The sequence below is a fragment of the Electrophorus electricus genome, chromosome 17 (genome assembly GCF_041902795.1).
Source record: "Electrophorus electricus isolate QZ-2024a chromosome 17, ASM4190279v1, whole genome shotgun sequence".
Classification (NCBI taxonomy): domain Eukaryota; kingdom Metazoa; phylum Chordata; class Actinopteri; order Gymnotiformes; family Gymnotidae; genus Electrophorus; species Electrophorus electricus.
In genome coordinates, this window is record NC_137513.1 from 3320461 (window position 1) to 3339241 (window position 18781).

The 18781-nt window shown below is 41.4% G+C and overlaps 3 protein-coding genes across 7 annotated transcripts; 1 reads left to right on the forward strand and 2 right to left on the reverse strand.

Annotated features, from left to right (window-relative positions):
* Positions 1–335: 335 nt before the first annotated feature.
* ube4a (ubiquitination factor E4A (UFD2 homolog, yeast)) lies at positions 336–7998 on the reverse strand. Of its 2 annotated transcripts, XM_027013398.3 has the most exons (20): positions 7904–7997; positions 7157–7317; positions 6877–7053; positions 6319–6431; positions 6041–6193; positions 5483–5642; positions 5131–5333; positions 4820–5011; positions 4325–4658; positions 4102–4228; positions 3593–3900; positions 2836–2968; positions 2548–2738; positions 2319–2419; positions 2103–2216; positions 1643–1817; positions 1374–1554; positions 1138–1285; positions 897–1054; positions 336–789 (listed from the first exon to the last, which is right to left on the reverse strand). In XM_027013398.3, exons 2-20 carry the CDS (start codon positions 7281–7283, stop codon positions 666–668), a joined length of 3219 nt encoding a protein of 1072 aa, XP_026869199.2. In that variant the 5' UTR covers positions 7284–7317; positions 7904–7997; the 3' UTR covers positions 336–665. The 2 variants fall into 2 exon arrangements, with proteins under 2 accessions (XP_026869199.2, XP_081556329.1); XM_081700203.1 differs by lacking the exon at positions 4102–4228 and having other exon boundaries at positions 4492–4658; positions 7904–7998.
* Positions 7999–8046: 48 nt separating this feature from the next.
* Positions 8047–12063, forward strand: phykpl (5-phosphohydroxy-L-lysine phospho-lyase). Of its 3 annotated transcripts, XM_027013377.3 has the most exons (13): positions 8047–8201; positions 8321–8439; positions 8601–8760; positions 8878–8952; positions 9061–9148; positions 9248–9364; positions 9506–9588; positions 9817–10042; positions 10212–10366; positions 10551–10640; positions 10742–10872; positions 10978–11021; positions 11175–12063. In XM_027013377.3, exons 1-12 carry the CDS (start codon positions 8143–8145, stop codon positions 11001–11003), a joined length of 1329 nt encoding a protein of 442 aa, XP_026869178.2. In that variant the 5' UTR covers positions 8047–8142; the 3' UTR covers positions 11004–11021; positions 11175–12063. The 3 variants fall into 3 exon arrangements, with proteins under 3 accessions (XP_026869178.2, XP_081556332.1, XP_026869179.2); XM_081700206.1 differs by lacking the exon at positions 8601–8760 and having other exon boundaries at positions 8883–8952; XM_027013378.3 differs by lacking the exons at positions 8047–8201; positions 8321–8439 and having other exon boundaries at positions 8606–8760; positions 8883–8952.
* A 237-nt stretch (positions 12064–12300) lies between these two features.
* Positions 12301–18556, reverse strand: nherf4a (NHERF family PDZ scaffold protein 4a). Of its 2 annotated transcripts, none has more exons than XM_081700204.1 (11): positions 18446–18556; positions 17693–17720; positions 17399–17463; positions 17125–17295; positions 16213–16417; positions 15962–16098; positions 15673–15877; positions 14999–15195; positions 14445–14639; positions 14007–14231; positions 12301–12436 (listed from the first exon to the last, which is right to left on the reverse strand). In XM_081700204.1, the coding sequence occupies exons 2-11, from the start codon at positions 17709–17711 to the stop codon at positions 12404–12406; spliced, it is 1452 nt and encodes a 483-aa protein (XP_081556330.1). In that variant the 5' UTR covers positions 17712–17720; positions 18446–18556; the 3' UTR covers positions 12301–12403. The 2 variants fall into 2 exon arrangements, with proteins under 2 accessions (XP_081556330.1, XP_026869203.3); XM_027013402.3 differs by having other exon boundaries at positions 17125–17330.
* Positions 18557–18781: the final 225 nt, after the last annotated feature.

The window sequence follows — 18781 nt, forward strand, 5'->3', positions numbered from 1 at the left end:
GGTGTCCTAGGTATAATGTATTTCAGATATCGCAAACATTGATTTTTACTGTTTTGACATCTAATTATTGTATTAAATGAATAAAGCAATTCTAATGGACTTAGGTAACAACTGATTTATGCTAGTTTTGCCCTTTTAATTTTTTTGTCAGGGTAACTAATCCTGTGCATGGCAAAATGGTTTCAACAAATTAATTATAATTTAAAAGGGGATAAATTATTCAGCTTGTTTTGAATGTATTTTTGCAGACCTGCATATCATCTGTACACCAACATCCTTGAAAAAGAGAAAATAAATTTCTGCTGGATAAAAAACAGACAAGAAAAATAGCAAGGTAAAATTAATATGAGCTGTTTAATTCAGCAGTATAAAAGCTGTCTATCCAGGTAGATCTTAATTACTGATGATAATTAGGATTTTGAGCAGATGATCAGAAAATGTTTAGGAGCCTTAGAGAGAAAAATGCTTAAAATACTACAGAGGTATGGCATTTGCACATCTGTATTTGACCTTAAGCAATAAACCTACACCATTTTAGTGGACTGGTCTTCACTAATGGTTGAATGTTTTCTTTCTGTGGCACAGAAGTGTATGAGAAGGAGACAGAGTATGCAATTCTCTGCTGGATGGTGCCTGAAGGTTGAGATGGTAGTAAACTATGTGGACTAGCCACTGGGACCCATTTGCTTATGCTCAGCCAGCCACTGCATGATCTGTTGCTTGAGCTCCTCATTGGGCCTGATCTGATCCATGGTGAGTGGACTGCGGTTGAAAGGGTCCGTCTGATCGCTACAGAAACACCACATCAGTGATGACATTAGACTGAGACACTAATTGCATTTGTAAGTAAACAGTCATGTTAGTGCATAAAGTGTGAGCAGGATGGTGTCGCACACCTGAGCAGGTGCCGGGCTATTGTAGAGCGGTCTACGGTCACATTTGAAGAAGGAAGCAGCACTGGGTCAAGCATCAAGGTGGACATGATGGGGTCCAAAAACTCATCAGGAGCATCTGAGTAGGTCTCTTCTTCCTGCTGATGCCGGTCTGCCAGAGACTTTAACACAAAGTATTTTCAACACACTAAATACATAACAGAGAAAATCAAATCTTAGTCCCCAAATCTATAGTGTGACAAACCTTTATTTTGTCTGCTAGGAGGCTGAAAGCCATGATCATGTCACCAGGTTTGTTGATTTTCTTCAGAACTCGTACAGTTTGGCAGAAAAGTGTGGGTGAATACGACCTGCCATCCTTTGGGACAGTGGCACAGAAGTTTTCCTCATCTCTGTGCACAAGAAAGATGAAATTTAATTGAAGCTCCTGTTAAATTTAGCAAAAAGTATAAATGTTACATATATATACAGAAAGCCTACCCCAGGTTCAGGTAAATAGTACAGATGTCTGATACCAGTTGCTGAGGCTTGAAGTCAAACTCACTGAAGTCTTTCACCTTCAGAGCCCCCATCTTGGGCCCCACCAGGTGTTGTAAGAAGTAATTGAGCATGGAGATGATCCTCTCAGCAAGGAAAGGGTGAACAAAAATACCTTTGATCTCTGGGCAAGATAAGAAAATTAAGACCAGCTACAAGCATACATTACCCTATTGCCTCTAATAGACTCTAAACACCTGTATGTCCCTTACCAGATGTGAGAAAAGACAAGGTGCCAATGGTCTCATTTGACATGATGTTATGGAAGCGAGCCAGCTGTCCAAACATCTGCAGACTGGACTCCTTCTCTCTGCGGGCATCAGGGGTCAGCCCCTCCCACTCACCTCGATCTCTCTCCAACTGCAAGAGCTTGATCTTACTCAGATACTGGAAGGAACCAACCCGTGGAGAAGTGCTCATCAGATCAGTCCAGAATCAAACAGCCTTTACATGTGCACACAACTCATTTGACTGGATTTTAATTACAAATAGATACAAAAATATTGTATACTGATAGCTAACTGGCATACATAATTAAGATAAACCATTGTTATTACATATATCAAATATATAACACCAAGCCTTTATCTTAATCCAACTAAAAAACTGAATAAAGTGGCAAAAGTGAATGCAGCATGATATAAATCCAATCCCTTTGATATAAATCCATACCTGAATGGCCTCATCTAGTAAAAAGACGGCGTCATTCATAAGCAGGTTTAGAAACCTTAAGAAGAGTGGAGGATTCATGGCCTCTAGATGTTCAGAAGCATAATCTGCCAGATGCTGAAACACAATTTTTTAAATATAGGAAGGAATAACAAAAAATGAACGAACATTGGTGATTAAATGCTTCCAAAAATAAAATGTTTGCAATATTGTTATCACCTTAATACTCTCCCTGTAGCGCTCCTCTCCCCACATGTGCTTCAGGATGGGGTACATGGGCCTCCTGTAATTAAACTTCTGCTCAAACTGGTGAGGGTCACCTGGAGGGTGGAAGAAGAGGTTAGACTTAGGCAACATCTCTGAGCATTACAATGCTATCTGACTACTTTTAATATCAACAACAAATTATGAATTATTCCAAGCCAGCTAAATTTAACTTGAAACTCACCAGTAAACTCAATGTCTACGAACACTGTGATGAGAGCCTCTGCTAAATAAGGCGCATGGCAGTACGAGCTGAACACCCTCTCTCTCTGGAACATGATAGGCTGGGGAGCGCCAGGAGACACAGCCTCCATATGTGGCATCACAGCCTCCAGGACCTCAGCCAGCTTTGCCCGCAGATGAGGGTTTTTCATTCTGTCAGTAAATAGTTACATGAGCACAGTCATCCATTGTTGCATCAGGCACACGGCGCACAAGCACACAGAGGGAACGTAGTGGCAGTCGCTCGCACCTCTCCACACTTCCCATGTACACAGTGATGAAGTTGAGCACTTGCTCCAAGTTCTCTGCTGATGACTCCAGCACCTCGTCAGCAAAGCGTCGGAGGAATATGAAGAAGTCACCCATGTTCTCAGCAAAGAACTCTGTAAAACCAGGCATTTATTTAACCTCACCAGCTCCAGACTCGCTCTTTATTTATTAGGAGTAGGTGAGGGGATAATGTGCAGAAGTCTAGTCATTATCACAAAATAAAGCCTGACAGGGTGATGAGGAAGTGAAGTGGCAGGTTCTTATAATTGCCTTAGAGGCATTTATTTTGCAATAATGATAAGCTGCCTGTGTGTTATCTTGCTTATTACATGCCAAATGATTATGACAATTATTAATGGTTTTGAATTTAAGAAGCCCATTAAAAGTTTCTGCAAAAAAAAAAAAAAACAGAACTAAATAGATAACAGTGGTTGGCTATAGTAGCAATGTGTCTGTTACTCACAAACTTCCAAACACCTCAATTGAACAGTAATAACAGAGTATTCCACAGCACTGTGAAGTAAGGCACATTATTCAGTAACTACACTGAATATAGTATGAAAGGTATGTCATGGAGGGTGTATACCCACTGGCAGGTGCTTGGAATGTGAGAGGTTAAAGACACCAAAATACTTCAGTGAGGGTTGAAACAGATCTACTATAAATGCACAAAGTGTGCACATCGCTCCGGTACTCAAAAAAATGACCGAAAACCTGCTTATGAAGGCGTGCATTACCTGGCACATAGCAGAGCAGGCTGTTCTGCAGTGGAGGCAGGGGGAAGGAGAGGGGTATATGTTCTGGGCCCTGGTTGCCCAGACTGAGCTGGACCAGGAGGGCTGCACAGGAGGCCTGCAGATTCAGGCAGTTGTTAAGCATGGCAGGCTGGGCGGCTGCCGCCTTGGTAGACAAATAGACGGTCATGAGGCGCTCAAACTGCTCTCGCAGCTGCTCTGCCACTGGGCCTCCACCGAGCTGGGCCTCCCGCCATGTGCCCTGCAGCCGGTGCAGAGACTGGTTCATTTTCACCATCTGATCATGTAATCTGGACACAGCAAGTGAGAAGAAGCAGCGTCTCAGCATCCTCCCTGGACCTCTTTTCAAACTAAACTGCCATTTAAGCAACAAAAAAATTAAAACTATTTGCACTCCTTTCTGAAGCAATTAATTATAGTATTATTGTTAATACGTCAATATGTCAATAACCAAATGCATTTTTAGGCAACAGTATAGAGCTTGAAATGACCTGTGGAAGCCAAGGTGCAGGGCAAGCTGAGTGAGGATCAGATTTTCTGTGAGAAGGCTGTACGATTGGGCAAATTCAACCGTCTGCTGAGGGGGAACAGGAATCAGACATGTCTCCTTGTCTAATCCTGAAGAGGAAAGTGTAATACCGTTTTAGCTGACCTTTCAGCCTTTGATAGGAAAGCGGACTGAGCGAAGCTTAGCGCAGAGAGTGGGTAGCCTACCTCGGGCATGTACGTTCCTATTGCGCCTCTCCTCCTCACTCAAGTCCCTGAGAGTGCAGTAGGTGGGGTTAAAGGTCAAGAGTTTGGGGGAGCAAGGGCGACAGAAAGGCTGGCAGAGTTTGAGTAGTGCAGAACCCAGATTTAGGAAGAATGCATCTGAAGCATACATCTGGAAGAAGATCTCAGGCATCTGATTGGCCCAAATTTTGGCCCGCCCCATGTTGGCCTGCAGGCAGGTGCCCAGCCAGGACAGCAGCATGTGACGTGTCTCGCCAGACTGTTGCAGCAGGTTCTTCAGTATCTGGTGCAACTTGTCATGAAACTGCCCCATGAACTGAAATTGGCAGTGGAACACAGACACTGAGTTATTAAAGGGTTAAAGTTTAAAGTTTAAATACAAACACAAACCTAAACCATCTCACGTAATCTAAGAAAAACGCACCATGGCATGCTTTTGTACATTTTTTTTTTTTTACTGTCAGCATGGAAACTCACCTGGTGGATATTAGACTCTTGAATCTTCATTTCCTGTGGGCTGGAACGGGAAGGACTGTGGAAAAACCCATGGTTTTCCACTACCCCAGGGGTTTTCAGTAGACAAGAAACATTTAACACAGTACCCAAAAGGGTCTTCTGATACTGAAGTCCATTGTTAGGATCTTTGGGTTGAATGTGTTCCATCAATACCTAGGAGGAAAGGACTGACTATAAATGATCATTAATGGCTTTAGAGGCATGTCTTAGATATTTTAGGTTCTCTGTTTAATCAACACTATATAAGAACAATATTAACTGGGAGTCCTAACCTTGGCAATATCTTTTTGCCGGCTGAAATACACCAGAATATCCAGATAGGAATAAAACAGCAGTTGGCAGAGGTCTAAGTCTTTTACACGGCCTTGAAAGATATCAAACATGGGGACCATAACCTCCCCAAACGTGCGGACTTCCTGATCAGTTAAAAGGCTTGCGATAACTTCTTCTAAAAACTCCACGACCTCCTCTAGTTCTGCAGTGACAGCCAGAAGACCAAAACAGCAACACAAGCAATCAATCATTCATTACAAAATGTAAGCATATAATGCCTAGAATTACCTTAAAATACTTGGAGTAAAAAAAAAATTTTTTTTTAAAGATTCCATAATTAATATGACATACGGGCTCCGTTCACTGCCTCCAGCAGCAGGTCCAGGAGCTGTTCGTACACGTTCTGACTGATGTAGATTTCTGGGGTGAGAAGCACTGTGCGAGCGTTTGACACAGTCAGGTTCTTACAGCGTACTGCAAATGACAGCAGCTTCTCTGGAACTTTTGTGATCTGTGGGATTTTCAGTAAATAATTTATAGCAGTTTTTTAAAGAAAATAACGTGGCAGGTCTTGCAAATCATTTGTACCAATGCAGGCTCTTCAGGCTTGTATCTGTAACTGAACAAAACCCTTACAAATAGCAATAATCAATGGATTATAAAATCATGTGATCAGTAATGTTACTACAGGGCCACACGATGCATGGAGTATGGTCTTGTATGCAATACCCTCAGGGGTAGGCAGGAGAACATGGGATACCATACTACCACATGAGCTGCCCTGACTGAGATATTTTAAAAGTAGACCTTCATATGACTTTAAATGATTCTTTTTTCAAAAGACCTAAAACAAATAAGGTTTAGCAGGAAAGGTACAGAGCTCTACAGCACGATGACCACCTAACCCACCTCTTCCTTAGCTCTCTGGTAGCAGGCGTAAAGGTATGGAATGGCCTGTTTCTCCCCAGCATCGCGGTCTGCTGACAGATTTGCTGCACTGCAGGAGGTCATGTAGATGAGGTGGTTCCCTGGATCCAGTAAGAGTAGCCTGGTGAAAATAGCCTAAGAGGCCATATGCACACACTTTATTTCTTTACACAAAAAACAACAAGTAGTACACAATTTGCTTTCAGAGTTGCTCATTTCAGTCAGAGAAAAGAGTAAAATGATGATCATCGGCTCATCACCTGCTCTATGGTGTCCATGTCCAGCCAGTCTTGACCATCAAGGTCAGCTGCCATCTCTTCAAGGTAGACACATCGAGGAGGAATGCCATTGCCACTTCTGAGACCGGGGTCACCTGAAGGTCATAAAAATAGAGCGTATACATACATTTCCATACATACATGTCCATAGATGTATTATCTGTGCCATAGTGGCAATGATTTGAATGACTCTGCATAAATGAGAATGACGTTCATATTGCAGGAGACTAGTATTTAAGATTCAGAAACAACACATGATGACCAATGCCAGAGAATACTGGGAAGATTAACTAATGTAGACTGTTATTATAGACATTACTTACTCTAGCTCTGGAAAGCAATGTCACTTCACTATAATCAACTTGAGTGAGATCATCATAATGTCATTACATGAACAGTGATTCATGTCTCATTCAGAAAATGCCATAAAATACAAATAAAAGCATTCTTCAAGGCAGTACAATTCAACTTTATAATCAATTACAATACAATCAATCAACTCAACTTTACAATCAAACAGTACAGATGAGAAGCACTCACTGTTGTCCAGTGTGATCAGAAAGATCCTCTGGATCATGTGATTGACATTGAGCTGCTCACAGAGCTCCTGGCGCGATCGGAACGAACGACTGATCTCTGCCACAGAGTCATCGTTGTCCTCAATGCTGTCAGACACTGAATTTTCAGACTCAGACTGGCTCTCACCAGAGTCTTCCGCTGTAAATCGTGGCATTAATTATGTAATAAAATAACCATAAATAAGCATATACTGAGAAATTATCAGTATGCCTTTATAAGATGCAATAAACAGAAAACTTACATGGTGGTTTGTCTTGCTGCTGTTGATTTTGCCCTGATGCAAACTGCTTTGCATCCGCAAGAGAACCGAAGAGGGCAGCAAATGGGTTTCGAGAGATGCTCTGATTATTATTACCCTGGTCTGTCATTTCACTGGAGCATATACAGGTGCTAAATACCAGCCTGTAAAGAGTACTGCATGTTAACACGTTTATTCACACATTTTAGCAATTAAACATTTCTTTAAACTCTGCTGGCACTGAGAAATACTGAACGGTGATACGAATTTGCAGGCCAGGTTGCTTCGGACACATACGTCTGCCTTGTATGCGTTCACATAGCTAGTTATGAACAATATGAAATTAGGAAATCTCCTCCTCCTTCTCCTTCCAAATGGACAAACCACTGTCCACCAAACCCTAGCAAACCCTGCTAACTAGGCTTAATGACACTAATAACTAGCCAACTGGCTCAAACAGTTAGAACTAGCTAACCGGGGGTTTTCAAATAAGTTACGACAGGTGTCATTTCACTTCGGACGAGCAGCACTGCGCGGCTGCGGTTAACGTGTACTGGCTCCTGCGAGGACAGACGGCTTGCTAGGTAACGAGCTGCCACGCTAGCTCGGTTAGCGCAGCTAGGAGGGATGTCGGGGAAGCCCGTACAGACACAGCACGTATTAGCAAAAAGGACAACTAATAACGTCTCAGAAGAATAAGCTGGGACCACGCACGTCGTGAAAACACATCGAGCAAAGCAAATGGCATACCTGGTTTCTGCTGGTAACGTGTAATGTTGCTTGCTATGATGTGTGTTATTTAGTCTCCACTACTGCGTTTCCTGGATGTGCAAAACGTCATCATCGACAGCCCAAACTCGGTGGATATCGAACGACTCATGACAGCTGTTTGTCCCAAAGTCCATTTAGCCAAGCACTTTCCCAAACGTGAACTAACTCGTGAGAGTACATGAATAGTGCATAGGCTAATAACTGCAAAAATCATTAAAATGGCTTTGCAAATGTTTGACAAGGAACGAACTCTGCAAATGCGTCAAAAACTAATTGGGTATGTTGCTTTGATCTCTGTTTATAGCTGGCGAGTTTTCTAGTTACTTATTTGGGGGAAATTGGTAATATTTTTTGACACTGTGCAGAATATTTAGTTTCCCTTTTGTGTCGCTGTAGGCAATCGTGCAGACTGTTTTTTTCGCACGAACCATTAAAAATAGTGAAAGCGCGAGGACAGTATTTGTATGATGAAAATGGGACACAGTACTTGGATTGCATTAGCAATGTTCAACACGGTAAGTAAATGTAAAGTCATCCGTCTCGTATGCTCTCTGCTGTAGTCTTCGTTACCACACATAAAATAGTGTGCAGATGCAAGACATCATCCAAAGTTATGATCTTTAAAAAAAAAAAAAAAAAAAAAAAAGCGCAACAAATTATCACGTGCATCTTGCAGTGGGACACTGTCATCCGAGTATTACTAAAGCAGCCACTGCTCAAATGGAGCTTCTTAACGCAAACAGCAGATTCCTACATGACAATATCGTGCAATATGCAGAACGCCTTGCAAATACTCTTCCCCAGAAACTCTGTGTCTTTTACTTCGTCAACTCAGGGTAAGGAGCCTGTTCAGATTTGTTTGATAAAACATTGTCATAACCGCCATTATGCAAATGTACAGAGATTTGAAACAGCAGAAATTGTCTCATTTGAATAATTCTCTTCTTCCAAAGATCAGAAGCTAATGATCTTGCCCTACGATTGGCTCGTCAATATACTCAAAATAAGGATGTTGTAGTTCTAAACCAGTAAGACCAATTAAGATATGAGCATTCTCATATATCTACCAATACCCTTGATTTTAATGTAATGCTAAAGTGTGTTTAATTCAGTGTTGGCCTTTTCTCTCTCTCAAGTGCCTATCATGGACATCTTACCAGTCTTATTGACATAAGTCCTTACAAGTTCTGGAAGTTGGAAGGCCAAAAAGAGTGGGTTCATGTGGTGTGTAAGAAACATGACCTACACAGAATTTTCCAGTATGACAGCATAGCTCTTGCAATATTACATAATAATATTACAATATTATTTGTGTTCATGCAGGCACCACTCCCTGATACGTACAGAGGCCTCTACCGAGAGGGTCATCCCAACCCAGGCCAGGCATACGCAGACACCGTGAAGAACCTTATTGATGAAGTGCAGAACAGAGGACGCAAGGCATGCAGCCATGCTGCGTTTCATCATGTCTCAAAGAAATTACATATTTAGGTCTTGAGAAAGTCGGCAAATTTTCTGCCAGTGTGTAGTTGTAGCGTTGTCATGCCTTTGACATTCGGATCTTTACCTTTTTGTTTATAGATTTCATGTTTCTTTGTGGAGTCCTTACCCAGTGTTGGTGGACATATCATCCTGCCACCTGGCTACTTCCCAAAAGTTGCAGAGTAGGTGTCCCCTATCAGCACAATACAGTTTTGTGGGCAATATAACTCACAATGATCTATTTTCCACATAATACAATGTGCTGTGGCTCTAATTCTCATGGCTGAGCTCAGAAATGAAGAAAGGTGCAGAGGTCCTTTACATGTTATTTTGTACACGATGACTAAGACTTTTACTGCCTGGAGGGAACTGATGAAGGAAGTAAATGGCCATATTTATTTTTCCTGCAGGTACATCCGAGCTGCAGGGGGAGTGTTTGTAGCTGATGAAATTCAGACCGGCTTTGGCCGCGTGGGAAGCCACTTCTGGGCCTTTCAGCTCCAGGGTGAAGACTTCTGCCCTGATATTGTGACTATGGGCAAGCCCATGGGTAATGGGCATCCATTGGCATGTGTGGTCACCACAAAGGAGATAGCGGGCACGTTCACAGCCAATGGTGTAGAATATTTCAATACTGTAAGGAGCTGTTATTGTACTATTTCATTACAAAACAGCATTCAGAACGGTTTAGTGTAAAATGCTATGTATATGGGCTATACATAGATAGGAAAGTTCAACCACCAAACTGGCAGCACCATAATTTGTATTGTATATAAGTGTAGATTTGACTCAATCTTTTATGCAGTTTGGTGGGAACCCAGTGTCCTGTGCAATTGGCCTGGCAGTACTAGATGTGATAGAGAAGGAGGACCTGAGAGCAAACGCTGTCCGTGTTGGCAGTCAATTAAAGAAGCTCCTCAAACAGCTCCAGGCCAAACACACAATCATTGGTGATGTGCGGTGAGTATAATGTCAGAGCTCGGTTGATTTTGGAAGTTACAAGGTTCATTGTTAAACATGGAAAAGGGTATTTTTGGAATGATCCACAAGGGTTAATCTTATGCATGTTAGACATGACCTTTATGATACTGCAATTTCAGAAATACATCAGGACATTCTTAATTAAGACATCCCTTCTTTGCAGTGGTGTAGGGCTGTTTTTGGGCTTTGAACTGGTTAAAGACAGAGTAGCTTTGACACCAGCAACAGAGGAAGCGGGCCTGCTTGTCCAGAGGTGAGAAATATTCAGACATGCCAACCAAGGTACATGTTCCTTAATAGTCACTTAGGATTTCTTTTGACCAAGAATGTATGCTGTCATACTCTCTTTTTCAGGCTGAAAGAGAGGCACATATGTCTGAGCACTGATGGACCATGGGCGAATGTGATCAAATTCAAACCCCCTATGTGCTTTAGCATGGAGGATGCTGAAAGAGTGACTGAACAAATTGGCTTTATTCTCCAAGGTTACACATCTAATATTGGTCTGAAACTCTAACTTGGAAATGCAATTTTTAAATGTAGAAAAACGCATGGATAAAAAAAAAAACTTGAATTTGGGTCTTTTACAGAAATTGAGGATGCTTCCAATAACTAGACAAAAGACACAAAGATGGTTAGTAAAAAAAAGAGCTAAATGTCATATTTATTTTGTTATTGCATATATATATGTCAATTATATATAGGTCTTACATTTTAAAGATTGGTGTTAGCTGAAATTAACAAACCTACTTATGAACTGATGTATAGGTGATCTTTTTCTCCATAGGCAATGAAAAAACAATAACAAGCAGTGGAAGGAAGAAGGAAATGAGAATTTGGCTGATGTGTGGCGAACAAGGATATTAGCCAAGCATAAAATTACAAAACCTTTAATAGCCAACATTTTTAGAATGTGAAACAAAGTCTGAACTGTACACAATTAAGGGCACTTTACAGTTACAGAATTTAGCTGACACTTTTATCCAAAGCAACTTACAATTATGACTGAGTACAACTTGAGCAATTGAAAGTTAAGGGCCTTGCTCAGGGGCCCAACAGTGGCAACTTGGCAGTGGGGCTTGAACCAGCAACCTTCTGATAACAAGTCAAGTGCCTTAAACACTGAGCTATCACTGGCCACATTAAAATTTCACTAACAATACAACTCAATGTCCTTTATTGAATCTTAAAACTATACTCACCAGCCACTTTATTGGGTAGAGCTGTACAACTGTACAGCTGCACAACTGCTTGTTAATAACACATCTAATTTTCTGATTAAATATTAGCACCAACTCAATGCATATAGGCATGCAGATGTGGTCAACATGACCTGTTGAAGTTCAAACCGAGCATCAGAATGGAGATTTAAGTGACTTTGAACATGGTGGTTTGTGCTAGACGGGCTGGTCCGAGTATTTCAGAAACTGCTGATCTACTGGGATTTTCATGCACAACCATCACTAGGGTTTACAGATAATGGTCCAAAAAAGAGAAAATATCCAGTGAGCAGCAGTTCCCTGGGCAAAAAGGCCTTCTTGATGTTGCAGGTCAGGGGAGAGAGGCCAGAATGGTTTGAGCTGATAGAAAGGCAACAATAACTCAAAAATAACCACTTGGTGATTGTTTCTGGTACCTTGTTGAATCTATGCCACAAAGAATTGGTCCAACCCTGTACTAGCACCTAATAAAGTGGCTTGTGAGTATATGTTGAGATTTCACATTTCAATTATTTTAATATACATCATTAAACATTTAATGTCAATGTATAAACTGACAAGCATATGTTTTTATGTGCATTGTAATATGTATGCATCTCTTGAATAAAAAAAAAAAACATTCATAATGTGTTTATTTCTTTGGCACATTAGCTTTTTGCCTCCAATAGACTGATATGGCAGCAGATCTAGTATTCAGTAGAGTGAGCAGAGTGGTAGTTCAGAGTTTGGCTTGAATTCCTTTAGAATTGGCCAGAGCAATCGCTGTAGTAGCTTCTCTGGGCTATGTCATACCCCTTTACACAAAGTAGTCTGTTGTTGAATCTGGAGGCTGTAAGAAAGCATTTCAATAAATCAAATATGTGTGTTCTATTCTGAACGTCTTCATGAGTTTGCACGTTTCCTCTATAATCTAGTTCTTTTGGTAGAATGAGCTATTATTGTCAAAGACTACAACATTCACTTTGGTGATCCTTAAAACCCTTTGAGATCAGCATATACCTCTGTACTAGATTCATTTGGTTTCACTCAACGTATAAGAGAACCCACCCATTCTGGTGGACATGCGCTTGACTTTATACTGATATACAGCATAGACACGGAAAACAGCTTTCTTACCCCAGTCCATCTCAGACTATTCCCTTATTTTATTTGAACTATGCATCAGTCACAATATAGTCGCCTCGCCTCACTAACACACCAGATGTATGTTCACGACAGCTATTGCAAATCTATCCCAAAAGTTTTGATTGGGATACCCCCAAACCCTTTAGAACTTGGATCAAATGACTTAACACAGAGTTTTGCTGCATACACTTGCTCCACTTAAAAATAAAAAAATGGAAGAAATATTTGTACCGTGGTACTAGTACTCGCATTTTAAAAGGTAACACTCGAAAGATAAAATGCAAATGGTGCCCAACTGGACCTGTAGTCTTCTGAATCGCATGTGAAAGAGAGTTGTCTTAATTACAAAAAGGCACTTACTGTAATTACTGCTCAGACAGCTCGTCTCTCCACTCTAATAATCTACTCTCCAGATTTTAAATATTCACATTTGTTCCATTAAATATGACATACAATCAATGTGAAATACAACCATTTGTTTATGTGAATATCAGTTATGGGAAAGTGTTGTATATAGGTAGTTCACTAAACAGGTGTATCAGTGAACTATGGCTTGATGGAGAAGCTGCCAAAGCCAATTATTGTCAGGTCATTCCTGACACACTAAAATAATATGAATTCATAGCACCTATGGATTCATATTATTTTAGTATGTCAGGAATGGCCAAGCCAGAATTCATTGATTAGATACACCTGTTTATTGATCTACTTATATGGTGACTCATAATGCATTGCTCTGTTGGCCCTGAGGAAAGTTCAACACGGACTGAAAATTTGTATTTTGTGCACTTTTCACTGTACAGCTCTGTAATGGAAAGAATAGAAAGACTCTAGTCTGAATTTTATTCTTGTTCTCCGTGAGAGTTTCTTCCTCATGCTCTCAAGGAGTTTCTCCTCACCACTGTCGCCTTTGGCTTGCGTACTGGGTGCTTGGAATTGGACATCTGTAAAGCTGCTTTGTGAAGAGGCTATTTTGAAAAGCATCATATAAATAAACTGACTTTGTCTTTGAAGAGCAATTGCTCCTAAGGAACATCCTAACTTGCTTTATCTTTGTTTAATTGCATTTAATATTACAAGTGAAAGCAGGAAGGGGCATCAAATAAGCACAGGCCATCATTTCTATTGAAACATTTGCATGAACTAAGGAGCTGAGCGTCACGTGGGGAATCTCGGGTGGAAAGGAATGCATGTATAAAATACCCTCAGGTGTACATTTGCCCTAAATACAGACCGACATTTATCTTTTTCCATTCCCTCATGCGTTTCCTCACCTGTGTGCCTTCCGGGATCAATCCTGGGTTGATCGGTAGGCCACTGTTTCTGCGGGCCTCGTACCCTGTACCCTTCACAACCAGCAGTCTGAGAGAGGTGCCTGCCTTCTTGATCAGCCTCATCACTTCCTCAAAGTGCTCATGTTCCACGTTCTGGCCGTTCACCTCCACGATCACATCCCCCTCCCACAGTCCTGCTCTCTCTCCAGCACACCCCGCTGTCACCTACAGGACAAAAGCAAGATACCTTATTCTGTTTAAGCATTTGGAGAGTAGAAGTGACTTACCCAGCGGAGAAATCAGATTTGCTGCCATTGAATGAGGTCAGTGAAAATTATGTTGATTTATGCCTAAAGGTAATGCTACAGAAAATGTAATGTTGGTCTTGAACAGTACAGTATGCTGCTGATAAAATATTCCAGGTGAATAGATGAGAACCTGTCCAATGTAGGGTCCCGGTTTGTTCTGGTTGCAAGCCAAGATGAAGCCAAATCCTCTGGCCTCCTTGTGAAGGACACAGAGGCGAGGACACGACCGGTTAGTGTGCACATCCTTGCGTGGTAGAGTGAGCTCAGGGAAATGCTCCCTTTTTGGAATGTTTTGTTCGTAAAACAATAACGGTGAAAAACCCAGCTGTGGAGGACACAATCAGGAAATGATTGCTATTCATTCAGAATATCGCAACAAAATCAGGTTTTGTCTGTAGAATAAACAAAATATACGGAAAACACAGGACACAGCTATTCTACATTCAGTATCTGCTCAATATGAAACACATTTGGGTTAGTGAGAGTCTTAATGTGCAGAGCTGAGTGTAATCCTCATGGTAATATGTACTGTATGTCAAAAAAGATGTTGCTTCAGCAACCAACCCAGTAAGCGATATGAATATTAATGTTTCACTAAAACACTGTTCCTTATATGGCATTGAATATAGTCCACAAATCTGTAGTATATCACCCATGTGTGTGTGTGTTGCCGTTAATGCACACCTGTGTGAAGTAGTCTCTGCCCTGGATGGAGATGGTGGTAAACGTGACCTGCTGACCACTTTTCCGTATTCTGCTGACAATGTCCTCATGCTCCAAACCTTCCACCTGCTCTCCATTGACTGCCAACAGCAGATCACCATCCTCCATCCCTGCAGCCTCTGCTGGGCTACAAGGGTCCACCTCTCGCAGCACGTGAGCTACAGTGCCCCATACCGCAGAACACACTTCATCATACCCCATAATACCAAACCAACACTAGGCCTGGGCAAAAATCCAAATCACCAATATGGACATAATAGAACATAAACACGTTTGGGCTTTGAATCTGAGTTGTATCATACAGAACCTATTCTTATAAGCCAGTGGTTCACAATAGAGTCCTCAAGACCACTGCATATAGTTCTTCTGTTTGGTCTGACCAAGCTCCCGACACACCTCAGTTCACGTGGTTAGGTAATACTCTGAGCTGGGATCAAACAAATACTTGAACTGTGAGTCTTGAGAAGTGGACTGCAAAACGCTGATGCAACCCACATTTTAGCACTTGTGCCCGCTAGTCATTTTACATGGGTTTGCCCCCCCCCAAAAATCCTGAGATTTGATGATGATCAAGTTAAATACTGTCTAATAATTTAGTATGTAGAGAGAATACTTGTGTGCTGAAGCTGACTCACCAATTCTCCCTGAAGTCAGCTTCTCTTGTCGTAGAAGGAAGCCATAGCCCTGTAGTCCCTGGACAAGATGTAGAGTTTTTGGCCTGTGCAGTAGGTTATGGGTGCAAGCAAATGCAGGAACAATGGGCAGTTTTCGGCGAATATAGCTCTCTTCACTTGTGCTGTCTATCACCAAGATGGTCACATATTCGCCACACCTCTTAATCTAGTAGAAAAAAAAAATTTCAGAGAATGTCAGGTTAAAAATAGTCACTGGGCCAAATGTTACATAATTATGATGCCAACCAACCATTTTTGACAATGCTGAATGTGAGAGGGTTGAGACCATAACTCCATTGATCCAGAGCAGATGGTCCCCTGCCTGAACGCCTGCTCTTTCAGCCGGACCCTCAATCGCTGGGTTCAGATAATACCTCCCTCTATCACCTGTACAAAAAAAGTAATCAGTGTTCCCTCAGTCTGTGTAGATCTGTATATACAAACAGACGTCCATACATTTTCACTGTTGTAGTTTGTATTTAACCTACTATGACCCCATACCCTCAATTGGGATGATGCTGAACCCAAAGCCGAAGCCAGGCTCTCTGTTGATGTGGTACAGGCGGGGGCGGGCATAGCCATCTCCACGGTGAGCCCGGACCAGAGCCATGAGGTTTGTTCCATCAGACACAGCACATTCATACTCCTCAGCACCCAGCACCAGTAAGCACACGTGTAGCCCAGATGCTCGCACCTTTTGGACCACCTGCCAGACAGGACACCAAGACAGCAGAGACGCCGAGCTCAGAGACACATCCAGATACATAGACAGATATGCACAGCTCAGAGACACCACCAGACACAAAGGCAATAGAGATGCCGAGCTCAGAGACACCACCAGACACAAAGGCAATAGAGATGCCGAGCTCAGAGACACAACCAGATACAGAGACAGCAGAGACACAGAGCTCAGAGACACAACCAGACACAAAGACAAGAGATGCAGATCTCAGAGACACAACCAGATACAGAGACAGCAGAGACGCAGAGCTCAATGACACAACCAGACACAGAGACAGCACAGCTCAGAGACACAACCAGTAAAACAGAAGCAATGCAGGTAACTGTGGTCAAGTATTTTTTAAAATATATTTTGAATTAAGAAGCTTTTGCACATACTTGCTAAAGATTCATTGTGCTCAAATATTTTGTTTGTTTGTTTGTTAGTTTGTTTGCTTAAAAGGCATACATTTATTGCTTTCTCCATTTACAGAAAAATCAGCAGTGCTGCAGTTAACTTCTGTGGTTTCCCTGTGACTGATACATTTATTTAACACTAGTCACTAGCAATTCGGCTGTGTAGGACGCAGGGATGATGAAATGTAGGTTACCTTGGGAGCACAGGGGGAACATCCATTTTCCTTCATGGTTCTGTTAGGAAGTAGGTCTTTACCTTTTGAAGTAGATCTTTACCTCTGAATGCTCTTGATTGTCCACAAAGTGCTCATTGACCTCAAGAATGCGGTCTCCGTCCCTCAGCCCGCTGCGCTGTGCTGCGCTCCATGGAGTCACCTGCTGCACCACATGGCCCCTGCAACCCTGGTCCTCCCGCAGGTAGAATCCAAAGCCTTCACCCTCCTCTCGCTTTAACAGGCACAGACGTGGACACAGGTCTGGACCTAAAGCAGACGCCACTGGGTATTGATCTGGTATCTTCTCCAAATACAGAAGAGATGGTTGACTTTACCTGCATCATCTGAGATAACCAGGGCCGGATTGTCAATCCCCTCTTTTGGGTTGAAAGTGAACTTTCTTTAAACAAACACCAAATAAATAAAATTACAAAATCAAATTGGGACAACCAGACATAGAAAAAAGTGGGATTTGGTATGTAGTCATTGCAGTACATTATTTAACAGATATTATTAATTTAGCCAATTTAACTGATAGGTTACTCTGCAAGAGTTGCAGAATAAGGCTAGAATGTTCGTGTTCTCACTTATCATTTATTCACTTCATGAAACTATTAAAGGACACTTACTGTGGCAACTCTGTCGCATCCCCTGGCCCTATAGATATAAAAATAACTTTGTAACATTCAAAATGTTGCCCTATTTCCACCAACAATCTTTCCTCCAGTTTAAAATATAATTCTGCCTGCTGACGTGTGCCTGAGGTTTAACATTAACTTGAAAACAACTTTCACTGGTTTGGGTAATGCAGTCTGCACTTTGTAAAATAATATAAAAAATAAGCAAATGAACATATTTGTCAAATAAACCTGAAATTCTGTATGTCAATATGACATACAGAATATTAGGGTTAAAAGGTTAAAAATTCTAATGACAGTGTTTATCTGGTGCACAGTTTGTGACCATGCCAGCTCTAATGGTTTGTGTAGGCCTAGGCAAAGAGCAGCTATGTTCTAATATATCAGCTGACAGCTACAACTGTTATGACAGGTTGTCCTGAGAGAATCACCGCCTTAATATGCTGATTTCATCTTCTAAAGTGATAACACTTAGCTAACAGTATTTGAAGGTTTATCTTTTCAATATATATTTCCTTTGCATTTAGCAGACATTCTTGTCAAGAGCAACTTACAATGGTGCTTTATTTCTTGTTTATATCTGATATTAAGATATGAATATAAACCCAAACAAGCATTATAAACATAACACACCAAATCACTCATAAAATCCTTAACATGAGAAAAGATCATATATTGCTTCTATATTTGCAAATTCCAGTGATTTACATTTTCCTTATCCTAAACACGATCGAGGCTAGTTACCTGCGGTGTATTTCATGGTGCTGTGTCCTGTGTCCTGCGTCCTGACTCTCTCAGTAGGTGGCAGACAGTAAGAAGGATCAAGGTGCATGTCGAAGCACCTAGCGCACTCCTCCCATGACTCCTCCCTTCTCCTCTACCCCTTTGGAGTTTAATATTTAAGCTGAGGTTTATGAGACAATAGCCCAGAAAGAGCTAGCTGTCAGCAGGCTCCAATGCTTTTACTATAGAACACTGCGTAAAGTCAAACATAAAGATCCAAAATAGAACATGTTAACTGTGTAATGAATGGAAACAGTACAAATGCAATGACTCTTAGACTGCACATGAAAAAAAGAA

Bases quoted from the DNA above. Each gene is read 5' to 3' on its own strand.
- nherf4a (XM_027013402.3), bottom strand. From the start codon at position 18,533: ATGCACCTTGATCCTTCTTACTGTCTGCCACCTACTGAGAGAGTCAGG. The intron at 17,721-18,445 runs GTAACTAGCCTC...TTATATCTATAG, and splicing joins CACCATGAAATACACCGCAG to GGCCAGGGGATGCGACAGAG. The intron at 14,232-14,444 runs GTTCTCATCTAT...TTTGTCCTGTAG, and splicing joins CGGGACCCTACATTGGACAG to GTGACAGCGGGGTGTGCTGG.
- ube4a (XM_027013398.3), bottom strand. From the start codon at position 7,283: ATGACAGACCAGGGTAATAATAATCAGAGCATCTCTCGAAACCCATTT. The intron at 4,659-4,819 runs GTGAGTTTCCAT...TGCCAATTTCAG, and splicing joins AAGAGTCTAATATCCACCAG to TTCATGGGGCAGTTTCATGA. The intron at 1,818-2,102 runs GTATGGATTTAT...GGTTCCTTCCAG, and splicing joins TACTAGATGAGGCCATTCAG to TATCTGAGTAAGATCAAGCT.
- phykpl (XM_027013377.3), top strand. From the start codon at position 8,143: ATGGCTTTGCAAATGTTTGACAAGGAACGAACTCTGCAAATGCGTCAA. The intron at 8,440-8,600 runs GTAAGTAAATGT...TGCATCTTGCAG, and splicing joins CATTAGCAATGTTCAACACG to TGGGACACTGTCATCCGAGT. The intron at 9,589-9,816 runs GTAGGTGTCCCC...TTTTTCCTGCAG, and splicing joins TACTTCCCAAAAGTTGCAGA to GTACATCCGAGCTGCAGGGG.